The sequence below is a fragment of the Mchenga conophoros genome, linkage group LG15 (assembly GCF_057382185.1).
Source record: "Mchenga conophoros isolate Kocher_MC1m ecotype Shallow Benthic linkage group LG15, M_conophoros_male_GT1.1, whole genome shotgun sequence".
NCBI classification, from domain to species: domain Eukaryota; kingdom Metazoa; phylum Chordata; class Actinopteri; order Cichliformes; family Cichlidae; genus Mchenga; species Mchenga conophoros.
In genome coordinates this window covers 18,798,984-18,821,255 of record NC_140540.1, presented here as the reverse complement: position 1 = coordinate 18,821,255, position 22,272 = coordinate 18,798,984, and the positions used below count along the sequence as shown (strand labels likewise).

The 22,272-nt window shown below is 39.1% G+C and overlaps 1 protein-coding gene and 1 long non-coding RNA gene across 5 annotated transcripts; both read right to left on the bottom strand.

Annotated features, from left to right (window-relative positions):
• Positions 1–1,335: 1,335 nt before the first annotated feature.
• On the bottom strand, positions 1,336–13,996 carry LOC146558190 (microtubule-associated protein RP/EB family member 3-like). Of its 4 annotated transcripts, none has more exons than XM_085246833.1 (8): positions 13,883–13,996; positions 9,441–9,507; positions 7,576–7,703; positions 7,348–7,493; positions 6,651–6,810; positions 4,917–5,047; positions 4,045–4,191; positions 1,336–2,848 (listed from the first exon to the last, which is right to left on the bottom strand). In XM_085246833.1, the coding sequence occupies exons 3-8, from the start codon at positions 7,694–7,696 to the stop codon at positions 2,780–2,782; spliced, it is 774 nt and encodes a 257-aa protein (XP_085102959.1). In that variant the 5' UTR covers positions 7,697–7,703; positions 9,441–9,507; positions 13,883–13,996; the 3' UTR covers positions 1,336–2,779. The 4 variants fall into 4 exon arrangements, with proteins under 4 accessions (XP_085102959.1, XP_085102962.1, XP_085102961.1 ...); XM_085246836.1 differs by having other exon boundaries at positions 7,576–7,700; XM_085246835.1 differs by having other exon boundaries at positions 7,576–7,700; positions 13,757–13,931.
• A 2,190-nt stretch (positions 13,997–16,186) lies between these two features.
• Positions 16,187–21,351, bottom strand: LOC146558189 (uncharacterized). Its single transcript, XR_014888575.1, has 3 exons — positions 21,293–21,351; positions 19,875–19,953; positions 16,187–19,424 (listed from the first exon to the last, which is right to left on the bottom strand). It is a non-coding gene; the product is annotated as an uncharacterized LOC146558189 (long non-coding RNA).
• Between the last annotated feature and the right edge of the window lie 921 nt (positions 21,352–22,272).

Genomic DNA, 22,272 nt, shown 5'->3' with positions numbered 1-22,272 from the left:
GCCAATAGTTGAAATCCTAAATATGACACATAACTAATTCTATCATGAAGCTGCATGCTTTAAAAAATCCCACTCAAACTGTGATGTTTGAATCACTGCCTCTGTCCATTATTATCCATTCCTGGCTCAGCAAACAGGTAAAATTCAAAGGCTTATTTTCTATTTTGTGAACAGGAAGCTGAACATCAGGTACTCTACTGCTCAGCTTTGAATAAAAACATTCAGCTCATTTCCATTTGCCTGTGAAAAGTTCATTATCTCATCCTCTATGCTATCATCACTGATAACTGCCAGGTCCAATTAAACCATCAGCATGCTGCAGTTTTCTGTCTGGCTGCCATCTCTGTGGAACAGACGGTCAAGTACATCCTGCAGCGTCGCTTAGTGTTTGGCACAAACCTCCCAAATCCCTCAGCAGACCTCCTCCACTCACTGTGAGTGGAAGCATAATCCTGAAACTGAGTGGACGTCTCAGTGTGTCTTGCTCTTTTGTAGGTCGGAAAACATCTCACTACTGATTCATAAATATTTTTCCATGTGTGAAAGCTTTCTTGGCAACATAGTGGCAGACCTATGCATTGTTGTAGAACTATGTCCAGTATGTGAGCCTGTAAATATTTGAGCAGGCCGTTCCCTCATTATTTCATCTCAGATTAAGCCGATAAAAGATCTGGAGTTGATGCAAACTGTTGAACTTTTCACTGTAACTTTCAATATGAGGTCCAAAGAGATATCAATGCAACTGACTGCTTGACTTCTACGGAGGTGCATGGAGGCAACATTTAGCAAACGTGTGCTGGGCCTGACTGTTGTGTGTGTGATGTGATCAGTATGCTGCTGATTTGCATAAGCAAAAATGATGTAAATAGAAAACGCTGCTCCTAATGAATAGAAAACAGGAACTACATGAGACTGTGGGGTCTCTGAGTAGTATACTTAACAGCCACGGTGTAGGACTGATCCTGCACAGGTCCTTCATCACGACAGCAGTCAGGCTGTACCATACCCAGACAGGAGAAATACTGTTTAAAAATGCATGTATATTGTTATCATTCCCACTGCGCTTTATGCACATATAAAAAAGTAAAATCTTGGTGTATTTTACTGCATGTAGTAACCATGTGTGCACAGTACAGTATTGTGGCTATTTTGTTTACTATTTCTCTTATTTATTTTTTTCTATTTTTGTTTTTTTTCTATTATGTCTCTAATTTACCTTTCTTCCTGTCCCTTGTGCTGCTGTAACAAGGAAATTTCTCCAGTGTGGGATTAAATAAAGTCTATATCTCTGTAAAAACACGGAAGCAGACAGCACACAGTGATGAGGTCTGTTACTTTTCTTGAAACTCATAGCTTTATTTCATTCCAGCAGTAAATCCAAATGATGCAAGTTTATCACACAGCTGCCATGGCAAGGTGAGAGAGGGTCTGAGGTTCTCTTCTCTCAGACTGATCCAACTAATGGCAATCACACTCAGCCTGGCTGTCAATCACAAAAAACAAACCTTTAGTTCTATGGCAGCCATTGTGGTGTGTTAACGCTATGCGACTTATGAAAATTCAATTAAATACAACAACAGAAGAGTAGTGATAGCAGCTAAAATGTTTAACTCAATTAAAACGGTCAAACATTAGTATTTAGTAGTGTCCTCTATAGTCTTCTTTTTTACATTTGTTCATTGATAGAATTCAAAGCCTGACATTTAAATAAGTTTAAACTTATGCCTCTGACTTGGCCACTGAAGAATTCAATGCAAAGGAAACAAAAAAAAAAACAAGTCTTTTTCAACAAATCTACAAAATATAAAATTGCATCTTTCTGTGTCGTTCTGGCTGTAGCCAGTCACTGCATGTTGGCATTTTGGATCATTTCAGTCAGCTTTTTTTGCTACATTTAGTGCAAGACCTTCAGTTTCTACAAACCCCATCTTGTGTTTTTTCAGAAACTGTTTAGAGCAGATTAAAAAATATAAATAAATAAAAACATAAATACATCTAATGGCTCCTAAACAAGCTGTCTGGACAGTTTCATGAGCAAACCCTTTGTGCTGGGACGACTTAATGAATAAAAACATATCTGTGATGCTTCACCTCAGAATGATTGCTTTTTTACGACATACATGTGAGCATTTCAGAGTCTGTGATATGTCTGTGGGCTAAACGTTCACATGTGTCATCGTGTGCAGCGTGCATGCTGCTCTCTGGATAGGCTTAACGCCTTTTTATAATCTCACTTTGAGCCACTTCCAGTCAAAATCTTCTAAAGCTGATCACATTATGTGGAAAACATTGTGTGGTTTCATGTATAAACTTTGCAGAGAACCCTGATCAATATGTGTCTGTGTGTGGTCAATCAGAGTGCATGATGGGAGAAAGTGACCTGACTCATCAGACAGATTCATAGCACTCCAGAGCTGTTTGTCATCTCACTGCTGTTAACTATAAACCTGCGACACACCAGCAGGATGAGAAGCCCCGCAGTACAGTTGTCCCATCAGGTTAGAACAAGTCGAGTAAGCCAAGCCAGGCTGCTGGGTCCGAGTCCAGACCGGTTCGGGTTAAGCGTCCTTTACTAGTAAGAGTTTGGAAAGGAAGTGAGGCTGTACAACAAACATGTTGTGAGATGGACAGCCATGGACAAGACAGGCGAAGTAAGGGGAGTTTGTAAAATGTAAACTAATTAGAGGGAAAACAAAAAGGGGCAAAAATGGCAATTAAGGTCAGATTAAAGGAAGGGAGGTGGAGGAGTGGTGACGGTGATAAAGAGGAGAGGAAGATTTCAGTACTCCTCGTGTTCTCCTCGTGCTCCTTCATCAATTTCATCATCTTCTGGTGGTGCAAACCCCTCCTGGAAAAGATAAGATCAGTGTTTCAGGCTTTACCAGCTGCAGGTCATCTTTCATAAGTTTTTTGCTACATTTGTTCATAATCTCAGTATTTTTTAAAGATTTCCTCCTTGCACCAATACGTTAAAGCACATAGCTGTTCACTCAGATGTCTCTGTACCTCACTGAGGTGCTTTATTGCTTTACTGACAGGCTGATTTCTAATTTTGTGGTAATCTAACCAGATTTAGGTAAAGGCTGCAAAATGCTGTGATGGATTACAGAAAGTAGTAAAATGCAGCCATATCAAATAATAATCACGAGATACGTACGGCAGGTTCTCAGTACCAGCTGGAATGTGGGATTTTCCTCGTAATATTACAAACACACTTTAAATAAATGTATAATTCATTTTTGAATCTTTCTGACATGGGTCTTGTACCATGGAAAGTACAACCATCACCCACCTCCACTCCCTCGCTGGTCTCCACTCATAATGCACCTAACAAAGAGTACCAGAGTACTCTTGAGTTTGTCCCAGCACCTCACCCCTCCTGCCTCACACTTGCTAGCTTTGGGGAGTGCTTGAAAAGCACTCACAGAGAACACAGAAGGTCTGTGATTTTATGCATCTTGTGGTTTAATTAGAGTCATTTTTGGAAGCAGTGACAAGCTGTCCTCTCTTGTGTCTTACTATTATTATGTCATAGAAGCAGCTATAGTTTCAGATGTGTCAAAGGTCTATGCTCAGCCACTGTTAGCATCGTACCACATGCCTGAATCCAAATGAACCGTGTCACAGTGATCAAAGGTAAACAAACTGGACTTTGCTCATGGCTCAGATCAGCCTAAAATGTTTAAAATTCCATAATCAGGAATTCAAGGAATTATAACTGGCTCATTACCTGAAAACATGTGCATGACTGCAAGCAGTGTGGAGCATGTAACTCTGAATGCAGGCTGGTGAACATTTGACTATTCAAATGTTCACCAGCCTGCAGATGACATAAATATGTGATGCCTTCGGTAAAGTCAGGGGATAAGGAATTAATCTGAATACTGTGGGAAATAAATGTTCTAACAACCAACAAACATATCGTCTGATTTCTTGTAATATCTCAAGAAATTTTATGAAAGCCTGAGACCAGTCCACCCCCCCCAAATTCCTGGTAGGTGCTGTAATTGCTGAATGTAAGTACACATTTTGGCCTGTATTTACCTCTGTAGCATACAGGACGTCCATGATTTTGCTCAAAACTGGGTTGTTTTCTTTCTCCTGGCAGATGAGTTCAATGTCTCTCAGCTTCCCAAAGTAGAAGTCCCTCTCCTTCTCCAGCCCGTCTACGGTCACCTTCAGATCAAGCAACTATGACCAGAAACAACCGTGGGAAAAAAACGATGAGGGAGGCAGCTGAAACAACAATGTTGTTCAACAATAAAAACAAAGAAATAGAAGACACAAAAGAGAAGAAATTATATCATAACATGCTCACAAAGCTGCAGCGTTTTAAGGAAAAAAGCTACATATAAATTTTGTGTACTAATGTCCACAGTCAACTAACAGGATGTGAAGATTTGTTGAGCTGGTCACATCAGAACCTTTTCAGTGTTTTCAGCCTGACTTGTGTGAGTCAGAAAAACATTCCAAAGTTAAATTGTTGTACCACTCTTGCATTTTTCCCACCAACACAGTCCTGGTACAGAAACAAGGAACCAGCTCCAAGACTGGTTCCACTGCCAAAAAGGTGGCAGCACAAAATTTCTATGTCCAAAGATGAAACTATTGACATGTGTAGCTATGAGAGGGACACTGCAGAGTGACTTAAGAGATTTCCATCCAAAAGTACTCCTGGGTCTGTTAGTGACTCTGTGTCACAGAGCAGATCAGCAGAAATGTGGGCTGGTTCTTAAGGAGTAGTAATCAGAATCCAGCACCAGTACTCACACTGAAAAAAGAAATCTGGGAAGCTTCCAAACCACTACCAACTTCATTAATGCTGAAGGGTTTGAGTAATTATGCAGTTTTGATGTGAGAGCTGCACAGGACCTCTGTTACAGGGTTTTCTTGAAAAGTTATCAGGGCAGCGGTACCTGCTGGTTGAGCTCTATGAGCTCAGCGTCTCCTCCATTACGTGTCACAGGAGGGTTCCTGCGGGCTGATGCTATCTGCCTCTGCGGGGTGGGGACACTCTTTGGTGCTGTGGGAGATGTTCTCATGGGGCCTATGTGAAAGAAGCACATGTTTACATATCTATACATCTATTTAGTTCGTCAGCCCCTAAGTATGTCTGAGTATTTACAGCAAAATCCTTCTTGATGTAAGTTTACTAATCAAGAGCTATTTTGATAATATCTTGTTTGCTAAAAAATACGATAAGATCCTTTTAATTCCCCAGAAAGTTCTATTTTTACAAAACATCACATCTCTTAATGGCTCAATCCAGAGTGGTGTTTGTTCAGTAAATCTCATGAGAGCACTGAACACATACCATGCTAATTCACAACATTGACTGAGTAAACCAAAGAAAAGGAAACAGTACACATTTTTATTTTAGCGTGTGGACACCACAAACTGCCATGAAACTATATTGTGCATGCATCAGTGAAACAGCATGACTGGCTAATGTGTTTCCTGTTTCACCTGGTAATTGGTTCTTTGTGGGCAGGGCTGGGACATAATCCTCCCATTTGTATTCAGGATACTTTAAAGGCCACATGATGTTCCACTTTGAGGTATATTACTGTCAGTTAGTACGCCTCTGTTTTTAATGCTGTGACTCACTACAAAATACCAAACCTCAGAGAACACGGGCTGCGCAGCTCTGATGTTTAACAGCTTTGAATCAGAATTCAAGTCCATACACTCACCTGCCACTTCATTAGGTATACCAGTTCAACTGCTCATTAATGCTAAAAAATAATGAGCCAATCATATGGAAGCAACTCAGTGCATTTAGGCATGTAGACTTCATCTACTGAAGTTTAAATTGAGATCCAAAGTGATGAAGAAAGATGATCTAAGTGACTTTGAACGTGACATGTTTGTTGGTGGCCAATGGGCTGTTATACCATTTTAGAACTACACATTTCAGAAACTGATCTACTGGAATTTTCCCTCACAACAATCTCTAGAGTTTACAGGAACTGGCCTTAAAAAAGGGCAAATACCGAGTCAGTGGCACTTCTCTGGATGAAAAGGCAGAGTTGATGTCCGATGTCACAGTGGAGAGAATGCCTAGTCATAGAACCTCGAGTCTACAGCAGCAGCAGAAGACCGCACTGGGTACCACTGCTGTCAGCTAAGAATAGGAAACAGAGCCTATTCACAGGACAATAACTTTACGAAAGCAGCATTTTTCAAAGATTGGAAAAATACTGCATTCAAGAAGCTTGACCTACAGTCTTAAATATTTCCTTAAAGTTTTTCATATTATTAATGCTGTACATGCAGAAGAAATACTAAAATTGTAATATGAGAGTCGAACTTAACTCATTCACTGCCAGCCATTTTCAAACGTATGCTTTCAATTGACGTCTATAGACGTCAATGGCAGTGAATGAGTTAATAGGAAGGAGCTGGCAGACAGATAATTAGAGCCCCTAGTGCTGCCCACAACCAGCCAGGATCGAGCACTCCATAAACTGAGTAACACACTGCACACACACATGCTGCATGGAGGGGATGTTACCTGAGCGAGTGGGTCTTTTAGGTTTATGATGAATAGGTTTACCTGGGTTAGAGGTGGGGATGTGGTAGCATGAAGATGTGAGAGAAGTAAAATGAAGGGTTTAGGTTCACGCACAGCTGACTATGTCGTGTTGTACCTGGATTAGGTGGAGGCGGCGTTCCTTCCTGGCCCTGCCGTGTGAGCAGAGGGTCGTATTCTTTCCCGTCATAGTTGGCATCAAAAAACTTCTTAAACCACTGAAGGAACTCAAAATTGTCCTGGAACTTCCCCTTCACCAATTTCTCCACCGGGATGATCTGAAATGTTTTTAAATAGCAGGAGAAAAACATTCTTGAAATGTCATAAAAGGGAATCTTGGGATTAGATACTCCAATAACTGTCATTTTGGGGTAACAGCAGCCATCTTTAAGATGATCTGCATGTTATCACCTTGCTTCCTTCTGTCAAGGTAAATGATCCTTAAAAAAAAAAAATCACATTCGTAATAATAGAATGACAACTTTAAAGACAACTTTATCTACAGTACAGTTAAAAACAATTTAGACTGTGCCACAGTACTTTAACTGTACTGACTTAAATAGTAAACAGAGTGGTTCTTATATACAACGTCACTCAAGCGGTTTTAGCTATGGTTTTTCTACTTAAACATTCGTACTCTGATGGATGCCTCTAAGAGCTTAGGGTTAGTCCAAGTTTGTGCAAGGTTATTTGGCATGTAGGCTAGAGCAGCAAGGGATGAGCCACTAATATAAACTACTTATAACTAATATAAAAGTACAGATATGACACCTCGGATAATAAGAACAAACAGCAGTTGGTTTCCCTGTTCCCACCTTGTCAACGGTCATTCTCTTGAACGCAGCCTGTAAGACCTTGAAATTGTGGATGTATTCATGTTCCAGTTTTGCGTTGAACTTGACTTTCTTCAGTAATATGCAGCCTGGAAACAGCATGTCCATGAACTGGCAGTAAGCTGCGCCTGAAAAAACAGAACAGGAGCACAAAGTCAAGAAAAACATTTATTTTAATTTGAAGCTTTTTCTCGAGAAGTGTGTGTTTACCTGTACACAGCTGCTCAATCTTTGTGTAGGTGAGCTGCAGAGAGTCGTTCACCCACGCCAACATGTCATGGCGACTCAGGTTCTCTATGGTCATAGAGGTGGAGTAGACATTCACCGCCATCCTCCTGCTAGGCACCCACAAACACGCAAGCACATGTAAAGATATTAACATCAGTGTAACATCTGAAGGCTCCAGACAATCTTTTTTCACTGACACATAAGTCTGATTAATCTATGAAAATGTGTTTATATCTATATAAAGTAAAAGTAAGCGACTCCACATAATGAAGAATATGTGTATCCAGGAGCGTGGCAAAAAGGAGCGTATTAAATGACAGAGAATTCATGATCTTTTTTATTTTATTTACCATCCATCCATCTTCATCCGCTTTATCCGGAGCCGGGTCGCGGGGGCAGCAGCCTAAGCAAAGAGGCCCAGACCTCCCTCTCCCCAGCCACCTCCTCCAGCTCATCCGGGGGAACACCAAGGCGTTCCCAGGCCAGCCGAGAGATATAATCTCTCCAGCGTGTCCTGGGTCTGCCCCGGGGCCTCCTCCCGGTGGGACATGCCTGGAACACCTCACCCAGGAGGCGCCCAGGGGGCATCCTTGTCAGATGCCCGAACCACCTCAGCTGGCTCCTTTCGATGTGGAGCAGCAGCTGCTCTACTCTGAGCCCCTCCCGGATGGCCGAACTTCTCACCCTATCTCTAAGGGAGAGGCCAGCCACCCTTCGGAGGAAGCTCATTTCCGCCGCTTGTATCCGCGATCTCGTTCTTTCGGTCACTACCCACAGCTCGTGGCCATAGGTGAGGGTAGGGACGTAGATCGACCGGTAAATTGAGAGCTTCGCTTTTACACTCAGCTCCCTCTTCACCACGACGGACCGGTGCAGCGTCCGCATTACTGCAGCCGCAGCCCCAATCCGTCTGTCGATCTCCGGCTCCCTTCTCCCATCACTCGCGAACAAGACCCCGAGATACTTGAACTCCTCCACTTGGGGCAGGAACTCATCCCCGACCCGGAGTGGGCACTCCACCCTTTTCCGGCTGAGAACCATGGCCTCAGATTTGGAGGTGCTGATCCTCATTCCCGCTGCTTCACACTCGGCTGCGAACCGTTCCAGTGCGAGCTGGAGGCCCTCACCCGATGAAGCCAACAGAACCACATCATCTGCAAAAATCAGAGATGAGATTCTGAGGCCACCGAAGCGAAAGCCCTCCGCCACTTGGCTGCGCCTAGAAATCCTGTCCATAAAAATTATGAACAGAACCGGAGACAAAGGGCAGCCCTGGCGGAGCCCATCACCCACCAGGAACGAGTCCGACTTATTGCCGGCAATGCGAACCAAGCTCTTGCAACGGTTGTATAGGGATCGAATGGCCCGTAGCAATGGGCCAGACACCCCATACTCCCGCAACACCTCCCACAGGACACCCCGAGGGACACGGTCGAATGCCTTCTCCAAGTCCACAAAACACATGTAGACTGGTTGGGCAAACTCCCATGCACCCTCAAGTATCCTGGAGAGGATAAAGAGCTGGTCCAGTGTTCCGCGACCAGGACGAAAACCGCATTGTTCCTCCTGTATCCGAGGTTCGACTAGCGGACGAACTCTCCTTTCCAGCACCCTGGCATAGACTTTCCCAGGGAGGCTGAGGAGTGTGATCCCCCTGTAGTTGGAACACACCCTCCGGTCCCCCTTCTTAAAGATGGGGACCACCACCCCGGTTTATTTACCTTTTTTTTTAAATCACCATTTGGTAATTTTGAATAACCTATTACATCTTTATCTTCATGTTTTATTACGTTTATTTAAGTTTGCATGCTTTGTAATAAAACATATGGGAACACACATTTACTCACCTGTGCTGGGTGTGTGTTGGAGCGTACTGCTGAGAACTGGGTTGTGCTTGACCACTTATACAAAGACCTAGAGACAGAAACCGGAATCATGTTCAGTATCAGCCCGGTTACAGTTTATACTTCACATAAGGTAATCATCTACTCAAAAGTGCTAATTTAACTGTCTGGGGACATGTTTACATAAGTAAGTTTTAGAATTATGTTGAAACACTGAAATTGACCAAGTCACAATGATTTAACCCTTTAAAGAAAATTCAAAACCAACAAAATATGGCAACATTAAGGTCTTTAGTTCAAGCTGACCAAATATGAAATACGTGATGTGATTAAATCTGTGTGCTGATTTCTACTAAAACACTGAGAAATTCAAACTGGCTGACTTCTTGCTGAGTTTAGGGCACAGCTCCTAGATCCGTTTTTTTACATCTTCGGATATTTGAGGTGTTTACATAATTTCATAAACATATGTGAAACACTGTGGTGTGGCTACTTTATTAAAATGCTGTAAGTGAAGCTACATTTTGCACCCCAAACATGGCAGACTCAGTACTGACGTAAATATGTGGAAATTTCTGAGGTCTCAAACAAATAATCAGTGAAATTTCAATAAGAACATCTTAAACAATAAAAACTAAACATAAAGTAGAGTAAACTCTTAATAGAAACTGACTGAAACCAAACTGAATGCAAAACAAGAAAATACATAAACTGCAAACCATAAAAATAGGTCATGGAGGTTTACCCCTCGCCAGGGTTACAGAGGGACATGCCACAGAAAACCTGAGGCCGGGCCTCTAATCTCTGCCCAGTTAATCCTGTTAGCCCAGGTTCAACATGCTGTGCCCATCGCAGTTCAGACCGCCTGTAGGTGCGTCAGACAAACATAAAAACCAACCCAGCAGGGACGCATCACACTGACAGGTGAGATAAGGAAAAATCCAACAATACCACAGCATTTCCTGTGAGCTGATGTCCTCCAAAATAAACACAATACAGGATGTTGTGCTGAACAATCACTTCCTGACTGCAGGAAATACTGCCAAATATTCCAGTATTTCAGTGTCTGAACACAGAGTCCTCACATAAAATACTACAGTTCAACTACTCTGTGAACTCCAAGCAGTTAAATAATGAAGTCTGCTCTATGACTTTTTCAACCACCCATGATGCAAAGCTGACAGTTATTCAAACAACTTTCAGGTCAATGCGACTGTTCAGGCAAATTATTCAAGAGTGACACGGTACTACAACAACTCACAACTGTATTTATTTCTTATCAGCACAGCAAAAATAACACCCAAGCTGGCCACAAGTTTCAGGTCATATAAGGACACGGATTGTCATGGATTTTCAACTTAGTAGGTTTTTAGAACCTTTTTTCTGGATCAGACTGGTAGGTGATGACAACGTGCAGTGATGTGAAAAAGAAAGTTTTCTCAGGAGTCTGTGCAGTCCTGTGAAAAACTAAATACACTCAGTGATTCAATAGTCTGTAGGACTACTTTAAGCACTTGAAGTAGCTGTTTTCTGTCTGACTTTATCAGTCTCTTACATTGCTGTAGAGGTATTCTGGCCAAGTCTTCTTTACAACATTGCTTTGGTACATTGAGGTTTGTAGGCATTCATCTATACGCAGTTCTCTTAGATCCAACCACAGCATTTCAATCAGGTTTGCGTGTGGACTTTGATCCACTGATTGATTCTTTTCAATCAGTGATTCTTTTCTTTTTAAGCCAAGCAAATTTATAATATATTTCTACCTAATCCATCCTTAATTCCAGGGAAGATACTAACTACGCTACTTTTGTTCTTACATTAAACTTATGCTGTGTCACTGCTAATACAGCAAAATGCTGCTGTTGTTGGCACCTTGTTTCAGTAGATTCACACTTCAGATTAGGTAATGTGTCATCAATGACAGTAGTTCATTGGAAAAGAAGTAAAGAAAATTATCTTCATTTACTAACACGTATAAATGCTGCTACTTGCAAGCTACAAGCATTAATAACACATTGTTTCGATTTATTTTATACCACCAGAAATATCAATATCACAAGTTTTTTTAAACTATGGTGACATAACCTTGAGCCGTTGTCACACATCCCTAATACACAGGTACTATATATTCAGGATATAAGGTGTGGAAATGAAGGCAACATAAAACAAATATCCAGAAATCTCCAGAGAAATGTCCAAGTCAAACCAAAAAAATAATAATAATCTGACAACTCCCTTCTATTATAATTCTAATTTCAAACACCATCCACACATAACAGCCAACTGTTTCTGGAATTATTTCACTTGTTGAAGTCAAATATAAATTTGGGTCTTCTTTTAAATGTTATTAGCATTTTATGTTGATAGGAACACACTTTGATAACCTTCAGATTAAATGAAAAACCATCAAAATGTGAGTACAGACTGAATGATAAATAAAGTGATGTAACATTATTCAGCTCCTGATTGTGTTTTGCTTTGTGTAATGTTAGTTTTAGAGACTCTCTACAATATAGACAAAAGAAATATGTTCATAAAAAGTGTAACCGGACCAATGAATTTGACCCAGCAGCACTGAAACACTGTAATATAATAATAAATAATAATTTTAGAAGATAATTTTAATCAAAGCTCTGCAACTGAACAGTCTTCATTATTGAACATGATAGCTGCTCATGATCATGATGACAAACAAACCACATCAATAATTATAAAAGACACTTGTTTTTCAGAGTAAAAATAACATGGGAAATTCAGAAATTACTGTCAAAAAAGATAACAGATTGAACATGTTAGTATACTAATCAATGACCCTTTTTCATCCAGCAACAAGCCCTAATAATCAACAACAAATAAAATAAAAAACAACAACTATAATTTACAGATTTTTAAAAAGGCAATTTTTGAGTCTTAAAAAAAATTGGTTCTATAATACCTTTCATACATGTGACAAGATCTCCAACACTACTGACTGAAATGCAGCCCAAACGTGACAGAGCCTCCACCATGTTGTACAGATGGCTGTAGACACTCCTTGTTGTACCTCTCTCCTCATTCTCTTTTGTAAATATTGATGATGATTTGAAACACAAATTCCTAATTTGGACTCATCACTACATGCGACCTACTGACACTAATTTTCGGTCCTGTTCTTGTGTAAGTTGGGATATCTCAGCATTTTCTCTCAGGTCCTGTGTTAGGTCTTTACTGTATTTTTTCCTGTTTCTTAAAAATGCTGTTCATCTGCTGTAGATAATTTTATAGGCCTATCACTTCTACTTTATCTTCCACTAATCAACTGTACTCTGATTTTCCTTTTAAAAAGCACACTGTGCACACCATGGTGAGATATGTCAAGTTTTAAGCAAGGGAATCACCTTGCTGGTTCAAAAATACTATTTATGCATATGTTATATTTGGTACTTTACACAGCTCCAACTAAAGACATGATGTGTGCCAGTAAAAACTTGCTTGGTTTGTCCTGATACATTTTCAGATTTATTGTAAAAAATCGTTGGCTGACACAGCTGTCCTCTCTTCTTTTTTTTTTTATTAATAGAACTCATACATTTAATTTAAAGCTTAAATTAGCAAATATTTTTCTATTATACATTTATAGGGTTAATTATGAAGCTACTAATAAATCATGCTGATAGATTGACCTATAAAGTGATAGTATTTTTCTTTTTTTTGGTAAAGTCTGACGTACTGTCGGGAAATAAACAAGAGTAAATAAATAAATAACAGAGAATACAATTTACTAATTAAAAGAAGATGTACTAGTTAAAATTGACTGAAAAAACTTCAGACTTACAGGACACTTCTGCTTAGTTTGAAATAATATCATATTGGAGCGGTTATAAAGAGCTCTTTGTCAAAAGGTTTTTAATCAGATAAGGGGCTCAATCTGATAAAAACTGTATTTCTTTATCAGCAGAGGTAATTTTGCATTTTATAGTTTGATCTAAGCAGGCTATGAAAAGTTTGGTAATGCAATAGTTTATAAACCATGGTTTGTTGGACAGTTAAGGGCTGAACTTCGTTCACGGCTCGGTGTTTTGACAGTTGACGTTACAGTCGTTTCAGCGCTGCTCAGACCGATCAGCTAGCTCCCGGCTAACTACTCGCCCCCCGCAGGTTGTGGTGGGGTTCCGTGGGTGTTTGGCTACTGTTGTTTTAAATAAGCAGTTTTTCCAGCTTATTTTATTTCCCTACACTTGTATCCGCTAACTTTAACACACCCGAGCGTAACTGAAAACGCGACTTTTACAGGCTAACGTTACCCCCCTCTGGAGGCCTTTTCGATAATACATACGCACCTTACCAGCCAACGACTGGCTGTCACCTACGGGACGATTGGAGTCTTTTTCCCGTGATAAAGTGGTTTAGACAGCACGGACTGGGCCGTGCGGAGGGCCGTTTTTAATAAAGTTCTTGTTACTCACTGAAGCTACCGCCGTCTCTCTCTCCGCCGTCCCGCTACTTCTGCTGATGGGCTTTCCGTTGCTATAACCCCGACTGTCGCCCAAGCAAGTTGCGCGAGATTGCGACCCACTAAGCCACCGGCAATGCGCATGCGCGATCCAGTGTCTACATTTTTACAGGAGTTTCAGTGAAACTGTGTCCACTGAGCGGCCATGATGGAGACGGACTCTAGCAGCGTGACTGCGACAGTATTTTTTTCTGGAAGAAGCGCTCACTGTGGCATTTAAACATTGTATTCACCCTGTTGAACTACAGTCTAAGTGGGTCTGAACTATGTAAACACATAAGAATTTTAGTTCGAGGATAAGAGAGATCAATTTAAACCTTATGCCTATTAAACTGACTTCTTAGAAAGAGCTGGATAGGATAGAAACTATAAGATGTTAATTTCGTTCTGATTCATCCTGTACATGCCCAATTCAGTTACTCTATCACATGTGAAAAATTAGCACCTTTTGACAAACACAGACAATTTAAGAAAAAAAGTAACAGACCTCTCTGTGTTGAATCATATCTGTTATTAATCTCTGTCTCTCTTCCACAGCATGTCTTTATCCTGTTTTCCTTCAGATGGCCGCCTCTCCCTGAGCCTGGTTCGGCTGGAGGTTTCTTCCTGTTAAAAGGGAGTTTTTCCTTCCCACTGTCGCCAAAGTGCTTGGTCATAGGGGGTCATATGATTGTTGGGTTTTTCTCTGTATCTACTGTACAATATAAAGCGCCTTGAGGTGGCTTTTGTTGTGATTTGGAGCTATATAAATAAAATTGAATTGAATTGAAATTGAATTGAATAGTCAAAAGAAGGTCTTCACAAAGAATTAACAAAATACCTGATGAGTACGATGAGGGTTGCAGATGCATTTTATTGACTATGACCATGTGAGGTAAGCCAATAGGAATTGATAGAGGATAAGGTAGGGAAAAGTTAGAAATTTGTGATGGTGGCCATTTAAAATATAGTATAGCAGAAATACTAACATTTTTTGTGATTAAAATTACAGGTAAAAGAACTGGCATATCAGCTTGCAGTGAAACATGGATGTAAATATCCAAAGTCATTGGACAAATCCTTGAGGACTGGGCCAGAAAGTTTCTCAGTAGGAAGTATAGTGGAAATAAATCAGGATGGATGCAAGAAACAGAGTTCCTCATCTATAGTTGAAGCACTTTGCAAACCACACCAAAGTCAGCCGTAAAGAAAGTGATTCTTCCCATGGATAACCACAGTTCACACCTGCCAACTGCAGCCATTGACTTCTGCAAGAGCAATGGAATTGCAATGCTCACATTCCCCCAGAAGCTTGGGTTAAGTGCCTGACCTGTACTCTGTGGGCTCGTGAGGCCTGCACTCAAAGGGTGCCATACATCTGTCATCACTGTGATTCTGATAGTGATTAAAAACTTGACACAAACACATACAGTGCAGTTGATGAAGCTGGTGCACAACTACATTTTTTCAGCTTCATTATAATGTTCAGATATTAGCTGTAGCTACATCAGTTCTTATAAGTGCATTCAGGTGTAGAATAAAAAAGATTACATGATTACATAACCCAGACCATGGGGTTGATTGTCACATTTCTCTCTTTGTGTTTGAGACCATACCATGCAATTAGTAACTGCGTTGCAGAAAAAAATAGCTCTACTATTTCATAGAGACATGTAAAAACTTTGCATTGCATTTTGAATCCACTACCTTAAAAGAGCTCAAAGCTACAGCCAAAAATGTCAGGAATGTTACAACTATCCCCGGTCTCCCCTACTTCAAGGGTAGTTTTCCATCTAAAAATCTCTGTTTTCTGCATTATCCGCTTGCTTATTACCCACCAGTCTACTGTTATGTACAGCCCTGTCGGCCTCTGTTTTGTTGTTGTTATCTTTTTTTTAAATTTTAAATTTTTACTGACTTACAATAAGAAAGACTCATTTCTGCTGTTCAATACTGAAGAAATTTAAACTTTTTAAAATCATGTGAAATTGCAAAATGCTTAGCTGTGTCTCTAATTAAGATTCTGTAACTTTGATGCACTTCACTTCAGCAGCATCAGGTAATGTTCATATGTTGATTCATGGTTTTCTTCCGTATTTGTTCTATTGCAGAATATTTTTAAAGGTGATTATCTGCTATAAAAAGCCAGGCCAGGAAAATCTCCTTCGTGCTTTTTTGTGTTTTATGCTCAGTTAATTTGACAAAAAGGCATCTGCTGTGACGCTTACACCTCTGATAGTCTCACAAGTGTCAGCTTTCTTAGATATAACAATATGGATATGTACTGATAAATGATCAGAATTATAATATTTCTGACTGTCTGAGGGAAAAGTTCCCCGATTCAAATTGAATCGAACCGTGTGAATTGGAATTGAGCCGATTCTAGAAATCAGTGACAATACCCAGCCCTAGTTTTAAATCCTTTATTGCCAGTTTACAGACCATGAATGGAGTTCAGAGAAAACAAAAACAAAACAAAACTACAGAGAAAAAGAAACCACAGTTTAGCTGAAACCTAACAAAAATAACTTTTACAAACCCAAGTATGCCAACACCAGAAAAACAGAAAATAAAAATTCACTCATTTACAAACTATTTGTGTTAATGGGTTAAATAGTGAAAAAACAAAACAAAACAAAAAAACATGAGTCATAGCATGAACAAGGAGACACTCACAAAGTGAATGTCATAACCTAAGCTAACATCAAAATGCTCAGCAAACCATAACTCAAACATACATCCTAGCAAAAGCAACTTGAAAACCAAGGTGTGTGTGGTCAGCAATGGATGGTACATAGGCGTCAGTCCTATTATTGAGAGAGCACTAATGAAAGAACAAAATTACCCACCTCCCCTGAGACATTTACAGAACATTACCTGATCATATCAAAGCAGTTTTTTATTTTCTTGCAGATGTCTGACCAGGAAATATGCTCGTTCTGTATTACAACTTCTAAAAATTGGATGTGAAAAAACTGATTCACATTCAAGTGCAGTGTTGATCTGAGGAGTTGATGAATATCAATTACCTCCTGGATAAATTTGGCCACCTTGTTTTGTTTTATCCAGTGACTCAGGGCTTGTGATTAATTTCTCCACATATTCTGTAACTCCTCATGGGTATAAGCTGAATGATGTATTATGAAGTAACTGCCTTCCATAACAACTGAAGATATGATTAAAAAGGTGTTTCAGGTCATTTGTATAAACAGAGAACAGGAAGTAAGCCAGGCAACTTCCTTGTGGAAGCCCACAGTCTAACTTTCTCCAGTGAGAAGGGCAGCTGTTGTAGTACACTTTCTGTCTTCTGTCAGAGAGAAAGCTTTTCATCATAGTAACAGCCTCTTGTGAGAAGTTATTCGATTTTAAATTGTCAATCAGCATTTCAGGACTGATTGTGTCAAGGAAGGAATTTAATCCTTCTTTGATTTCTTGAATTCTTTGAGCTCCTTCTGCACCATTGTTAGGTTCTGTAGGCAAGTCTTGTGTCATTTCGTGAAGAGTTTTTTGATGCTGAGCAAACAGATTATTGTTAGTAAAGTGCTTCCTCATCTGCTCCACCAGAATTTTCTCCAGGATCTGACTTAAAACAGGAAGGACATGTTTTGGCCTGAAATCATCGTTTCTGCTCTGTGAAGCTAGTAATATTTTGGAATTCTTCCACTGAGATGGAAACACACCATGGATGATGCTCCTGTTCAGAATGTGGCATATGGGAGCAGAGATGTACGGAGCAGCAATTTTTAGCAGTCTAGCATCTATTTCATCTGTACCAGGAGTCACAGACTGTGTGAGTGACTGTAACAAAACCATAACTTTGTTATCGTCTATTGGCACAAATTTAAGCCCAGATTCACTCGACCCCGACAAAAGTGGGTCTTCATCACTAACATGCTGAGATTCATCCTTATAATACCGAAACTCATTAAATATGTTTGCTGGAACCTCTGGTACCTCAGATTCAGGGGGAAAATGATTGTTCTTCATGTGTTGGAACCTTTTAGAAATTTGTTTTCGTAAGGCTCTTATAACTCGTTGTAGTTGTTTTCTTTCTTTATTTTCTTGTACATCAGTTTTACTCCTCTTTACTTCATCTCTTTCCAGTATTAAATCTATTATGTCTTCATCCCACCACCACGGTTCAGGATGATCCTCAGTTGTAATCTTTGGAGCATGCCTGTTTGCTATTCGGATAAAGATTTCATTAAACATTAAACTCATCACATGTTAGATGAATGTGTTTTATTTTATTATAATTCTTTCTTGTTTGTCTGAACAAATACGTGTGTGTGAGTATATCTACACATATATTTGTATTCGTAAATGAAAATACATGTAGATGAGTATATATTGTTTTTTTTATTGTTTGTTTTATTATGTCTGAAATAAATAAAGAGAAAAGAAAAAAAAGAAAAGAAAAAAACTTGGATAAAGCATTCTCAGGGTCAAGGTCCTCTGTTACCTCATTCCATTATTCTGCATCAATATCCCTAATGAAACTGTGAATGGTTATTCTTTGGGGTACTTTTCTTTCATTTACAACAACCATAACAAGATTATGATCACTACAGCCTGTGACAATTGAGTATAGAGGGTAACAAAGCTCTGGAATATTTGTGTAGATGTGATCAATACAGTTCTCTTCTCTGGTAGCACAGTTTACAATCTGTTCTAGACCACATCTCTCACAAAACAACTCAATATTTTTTTTTTCACCTTTTGCTAACCAATTCTTGTTAAAGTCGCCCAGCAAGAAAATGTCTTTTTCTGTTCGGTCTCTCTCTGATATCTCCATGCCTTCAAGATACTTAAAATCAGATTTTTTTGATATATAACAACATCCTATTAAAACTGGTTTGGTATGTGGCAGGTAAATGTCAGCCCAGATAATTTCTATATTAGACAGATTTGAGAAAACGTGTCTCTTAACTGGAATGTGATCTTGAACATAGAGAGCTACACCACCTCGATACCAGTTACTATTATTATGTTTTCTATCGCATCTGTACAACTTGTAATTGTCTATTTTTAGTTCAGAGTCTTTAATTCTTGTGCCTAAATGAGTTTCAGTGAGAGCTAGCACGTGTATTTTATAAAGTGTTAAAAAGAGGTGAATGTCGGGAATCTTATTTCTAAGGCTGCATACATTCAGATGAGCTATACGCAAGTTTTTAGTTCGGGGATCTAAATCAGCCATGGCCGTGTTCCTCCGCTGTTGTCAGGCCTGATTATCAGTTGTCCACTTCTGGTCAACGCTCAGTGTGCAACACAAACACAGCACAGTTATTACAAAAATGCACTGAAACATTGTTAGATGAATGCTCAGATAAATCATCATGTAAGATCCGGAGAACCCAGATGATCAAATATATATTAACTCATTGTTGTCAAAAGTCAGAGGTTTATATACACTTATCATGAGCATGAATGTCATGATAATTTGGGCATTTTAATGACTTCTTTCATCTTTTTGTTTTGCAGGGTGGAATGATTGTACAGCATACATCTTTAATGACCTGGAAAAACAAGAATTGGGTGCACAAAGTTATTTTGGATGGGGATCTGGGAGGAGAGTTCCCTGGACACCAAAGTTAATATAGTTAACTAAAACTAAAGTAAAATCTAAAACTTGATGTGAAAATTATTATTATTAGTATTTGTTAGTCTGGTAAAAAAAACAAAATCCAATAATATAATATAATATAATATAATATAATATAATATAATATAATATAATATAATATAATATAATATAATATAATATAATATAATTAATGAGGAATTGACGAACATGAAAAAATTGAAAATATAAAACTATCATAACGCTGCTGAACACCATCCTTTGTCTCATCAGGAGTGTGCCCTAATGTCTGCTACAGGTGTTCTTTTGATTTGTCACCCTGGTTTAAGTTTGTTCTGAGTCAAACTAGTGGCTCATTTTATAATCTGACTGACAGTAAACTCACCTGAAGGTTGTGTTGATGTTCAGAGACTCTAACTTGATGCTTGTCTTTTAGCTCTGGAGCTTCTGTGGGTTCGATTTACCTGGAGGGTAGAAAATATTCTGGTTATTTGGATTCACATGTGGTGTACTCATGTATACAAGTTAAAAGTCCTATATGATGAAAATATCCACTCTGCTGCTTTGTCACAGGGGAGAGTCATTCAGAGGTAGTGGTGATTCTTGTAAAGAGCCAAAAAACAAACAAACAAACAAACAAAAAAAAAAAACCCAACCCACTTATTTGCCATTTAACTGAGGTTTAAATAAAATATGGAATCATAGACTTCTGATGGTTTACTGTATATGTAAATATCATTTAGCAAGAGCTAAGCTGGAATGGAACAAAGAAAAGCTTATGGTCTCTTTTGGTGCTCCGAAAAACTTTGTTGTTAGCCCATAACAGTGCAATGAATGCTGTAGAAAAAGTTTAAAGTGCAATTTGCCATGTGTGTCTTTTTGATGAATTTGTTTTTAAAGCATACTTTTTAATTGTCACATCAAAAACTGAGCAGCTGGAATCAATGGCAAGACAACGAATCATTTAAATGTTTAAACAAGCTATTGAAGCACATGAACAGTTGATGGATGGGTGGTTGCTTGGTTGCCCTTCAGAGGCTGGAAAGCATGAAGGACTTGGATAAAAAGTCAATTTGTGAAAACAGAAGAGTGACACCAAATGTAAACAATGCCAGAAAGACTACAGCATACAATTAAAGTATCAAACTTTGAAATATACAAACTTATTATTTATTAAGAAGAGTGCAGTCAACAATAAGGAGTACTAAATTAACACTGTGCGAGTGATAAGGAGAATCATGTAACCTGAGAGTAGACATGAGCCTCAGTGAATCATATGATGTTCAATGCACTGTTTTACATTAAGAAATAAATTAAATTCTGTTTTAGAATAAATTGTTCCTTCGGTTTCTTGTTATAATGATGACAGAACGATCCAAAGAGGGTGTGTGTCTGACAAGCTTCGAGAACATGGAGTATGACACAGCATTACTCAGTGTTACGCGCAGATTCATGGCACAAAACTAAACTCTGAATTTATCCAAATAACTTTTTCTTCTTCATTCATCCAATCAGTGACCAAGCTACATAAAAAAAAAAAGACATTTTATTAGACAGATTTAATGGCCCAAAAGCCCCAGAAGCTGTTCATAACAACATGTAGGGTATCAAGCTTTACAAAAGGGATACTGATGCCTTTGATACCTTCGATACTCTACTCACGATGAAGCTCTTACTCCAACAACAACATGATTCTCATTTCAGGACTTTTACTTCTATAAATGCTCTCACACTGACTTATTACAATCCTACACTTTCAAAAATTCTACTAATAAAACAAATGTTTTGATAGGTCTGACTCACCAGTTGAATGAACTTCACCTAAAAATGGCACAAAGGAGATCGGGCGTCCTGGCTCAGGTGCGTCTGTGTTGTATCTAACTGAACTACAGGGCATCTTTATATATCAGCTGATGATGTCAAGATGGCAGAATGTAGTTTATCAGGTTTACCTACACTGATATGAAAAAAACCTTCGAAATGGAAAAGTGTGTCTGACGTTTGAGCTTTAAAAGACACAAGAAGCTTGGAGAACATGGTGATGCAGCATTACTTCAACACTAAGAATCAGAGTACTTCCAAGTCAAAAACAGTAAATTTACCCAGAAATAAAAACAAATATTTTGCCTTTTCATGAGCCTTCACCAGTTGAACAAATGTTATCTAAAATGGGACGTTAATGTTCAGGTGAGTCTGTGTTGTATCTGACTCTAATGTCAGTGCTGTTACCATGGCAGTATACAATTCAGACAGACATACGGATAAAACAAACGAAAAAATAATAAAATGGTTTTGTTGTACCCGTCACAGTAGGCGTCTGTAGAAAACACCCACCAAGCAGACAGCCATGGACGTTTTCATGGATAAGTCTGGTTGGACAGCCATGGCCTTTATATTTCACAATGTTACAAACACTTAAATTTCAACAATTAAATAATTTTACCACTGAGCATGACACACAACCAACATGTATTCAGACATTAAGGCTAGAAGCGAAAAGTGAAAGTATACAAACTTGTCTTTTTGTTGACGTTTGGTTGTGAGATGAATGTGATCAGACAGCCACACAACGGGTAGATTAACTAGTATTACTGGATGCCATTTCTACGTATCTCCAGTGTTTCTGTTCCAGTGTGTTGCATGCTGACCCCATCAGTTATTGTTCACACATACTTGGATGGCACTGTGCTGCAGCAGTTAGTAAGAAGGGTGTAGATACAAATCTGCTGCTCACTGGAGGATTTTTCAGGAAGTTATGAGGAAAATTCTTCTTTTCTGGGTGA

What these genes read in the sequence shown, in the direction of transcription:
- LOC146558190 (XM_085246833.1), bottom strand. Translation starts at nt 7,696, where the DNA reads ATGGCGGTGAATGTCTACTCCACCTCTATGACCATAGAGAACCTGAGT. An exon ending in AGAGAATGACCGTTGACAAG is followed by an intron (nt 6,811 to 7,347) that starts GTGGGAACAGGG and finishes AAAACATTTCAG; the next exon opens with ATCATCCCGGTGGAGAAATT. An exon ending in GCCGCCTCCACCTAATCCAG is followed by an intron (nt 5,048 to 6,650) that starts GTACAACACGAC and finishes TCTTTCACATAG; the next exon opens with GCCCCATGAGAACATCTCCC.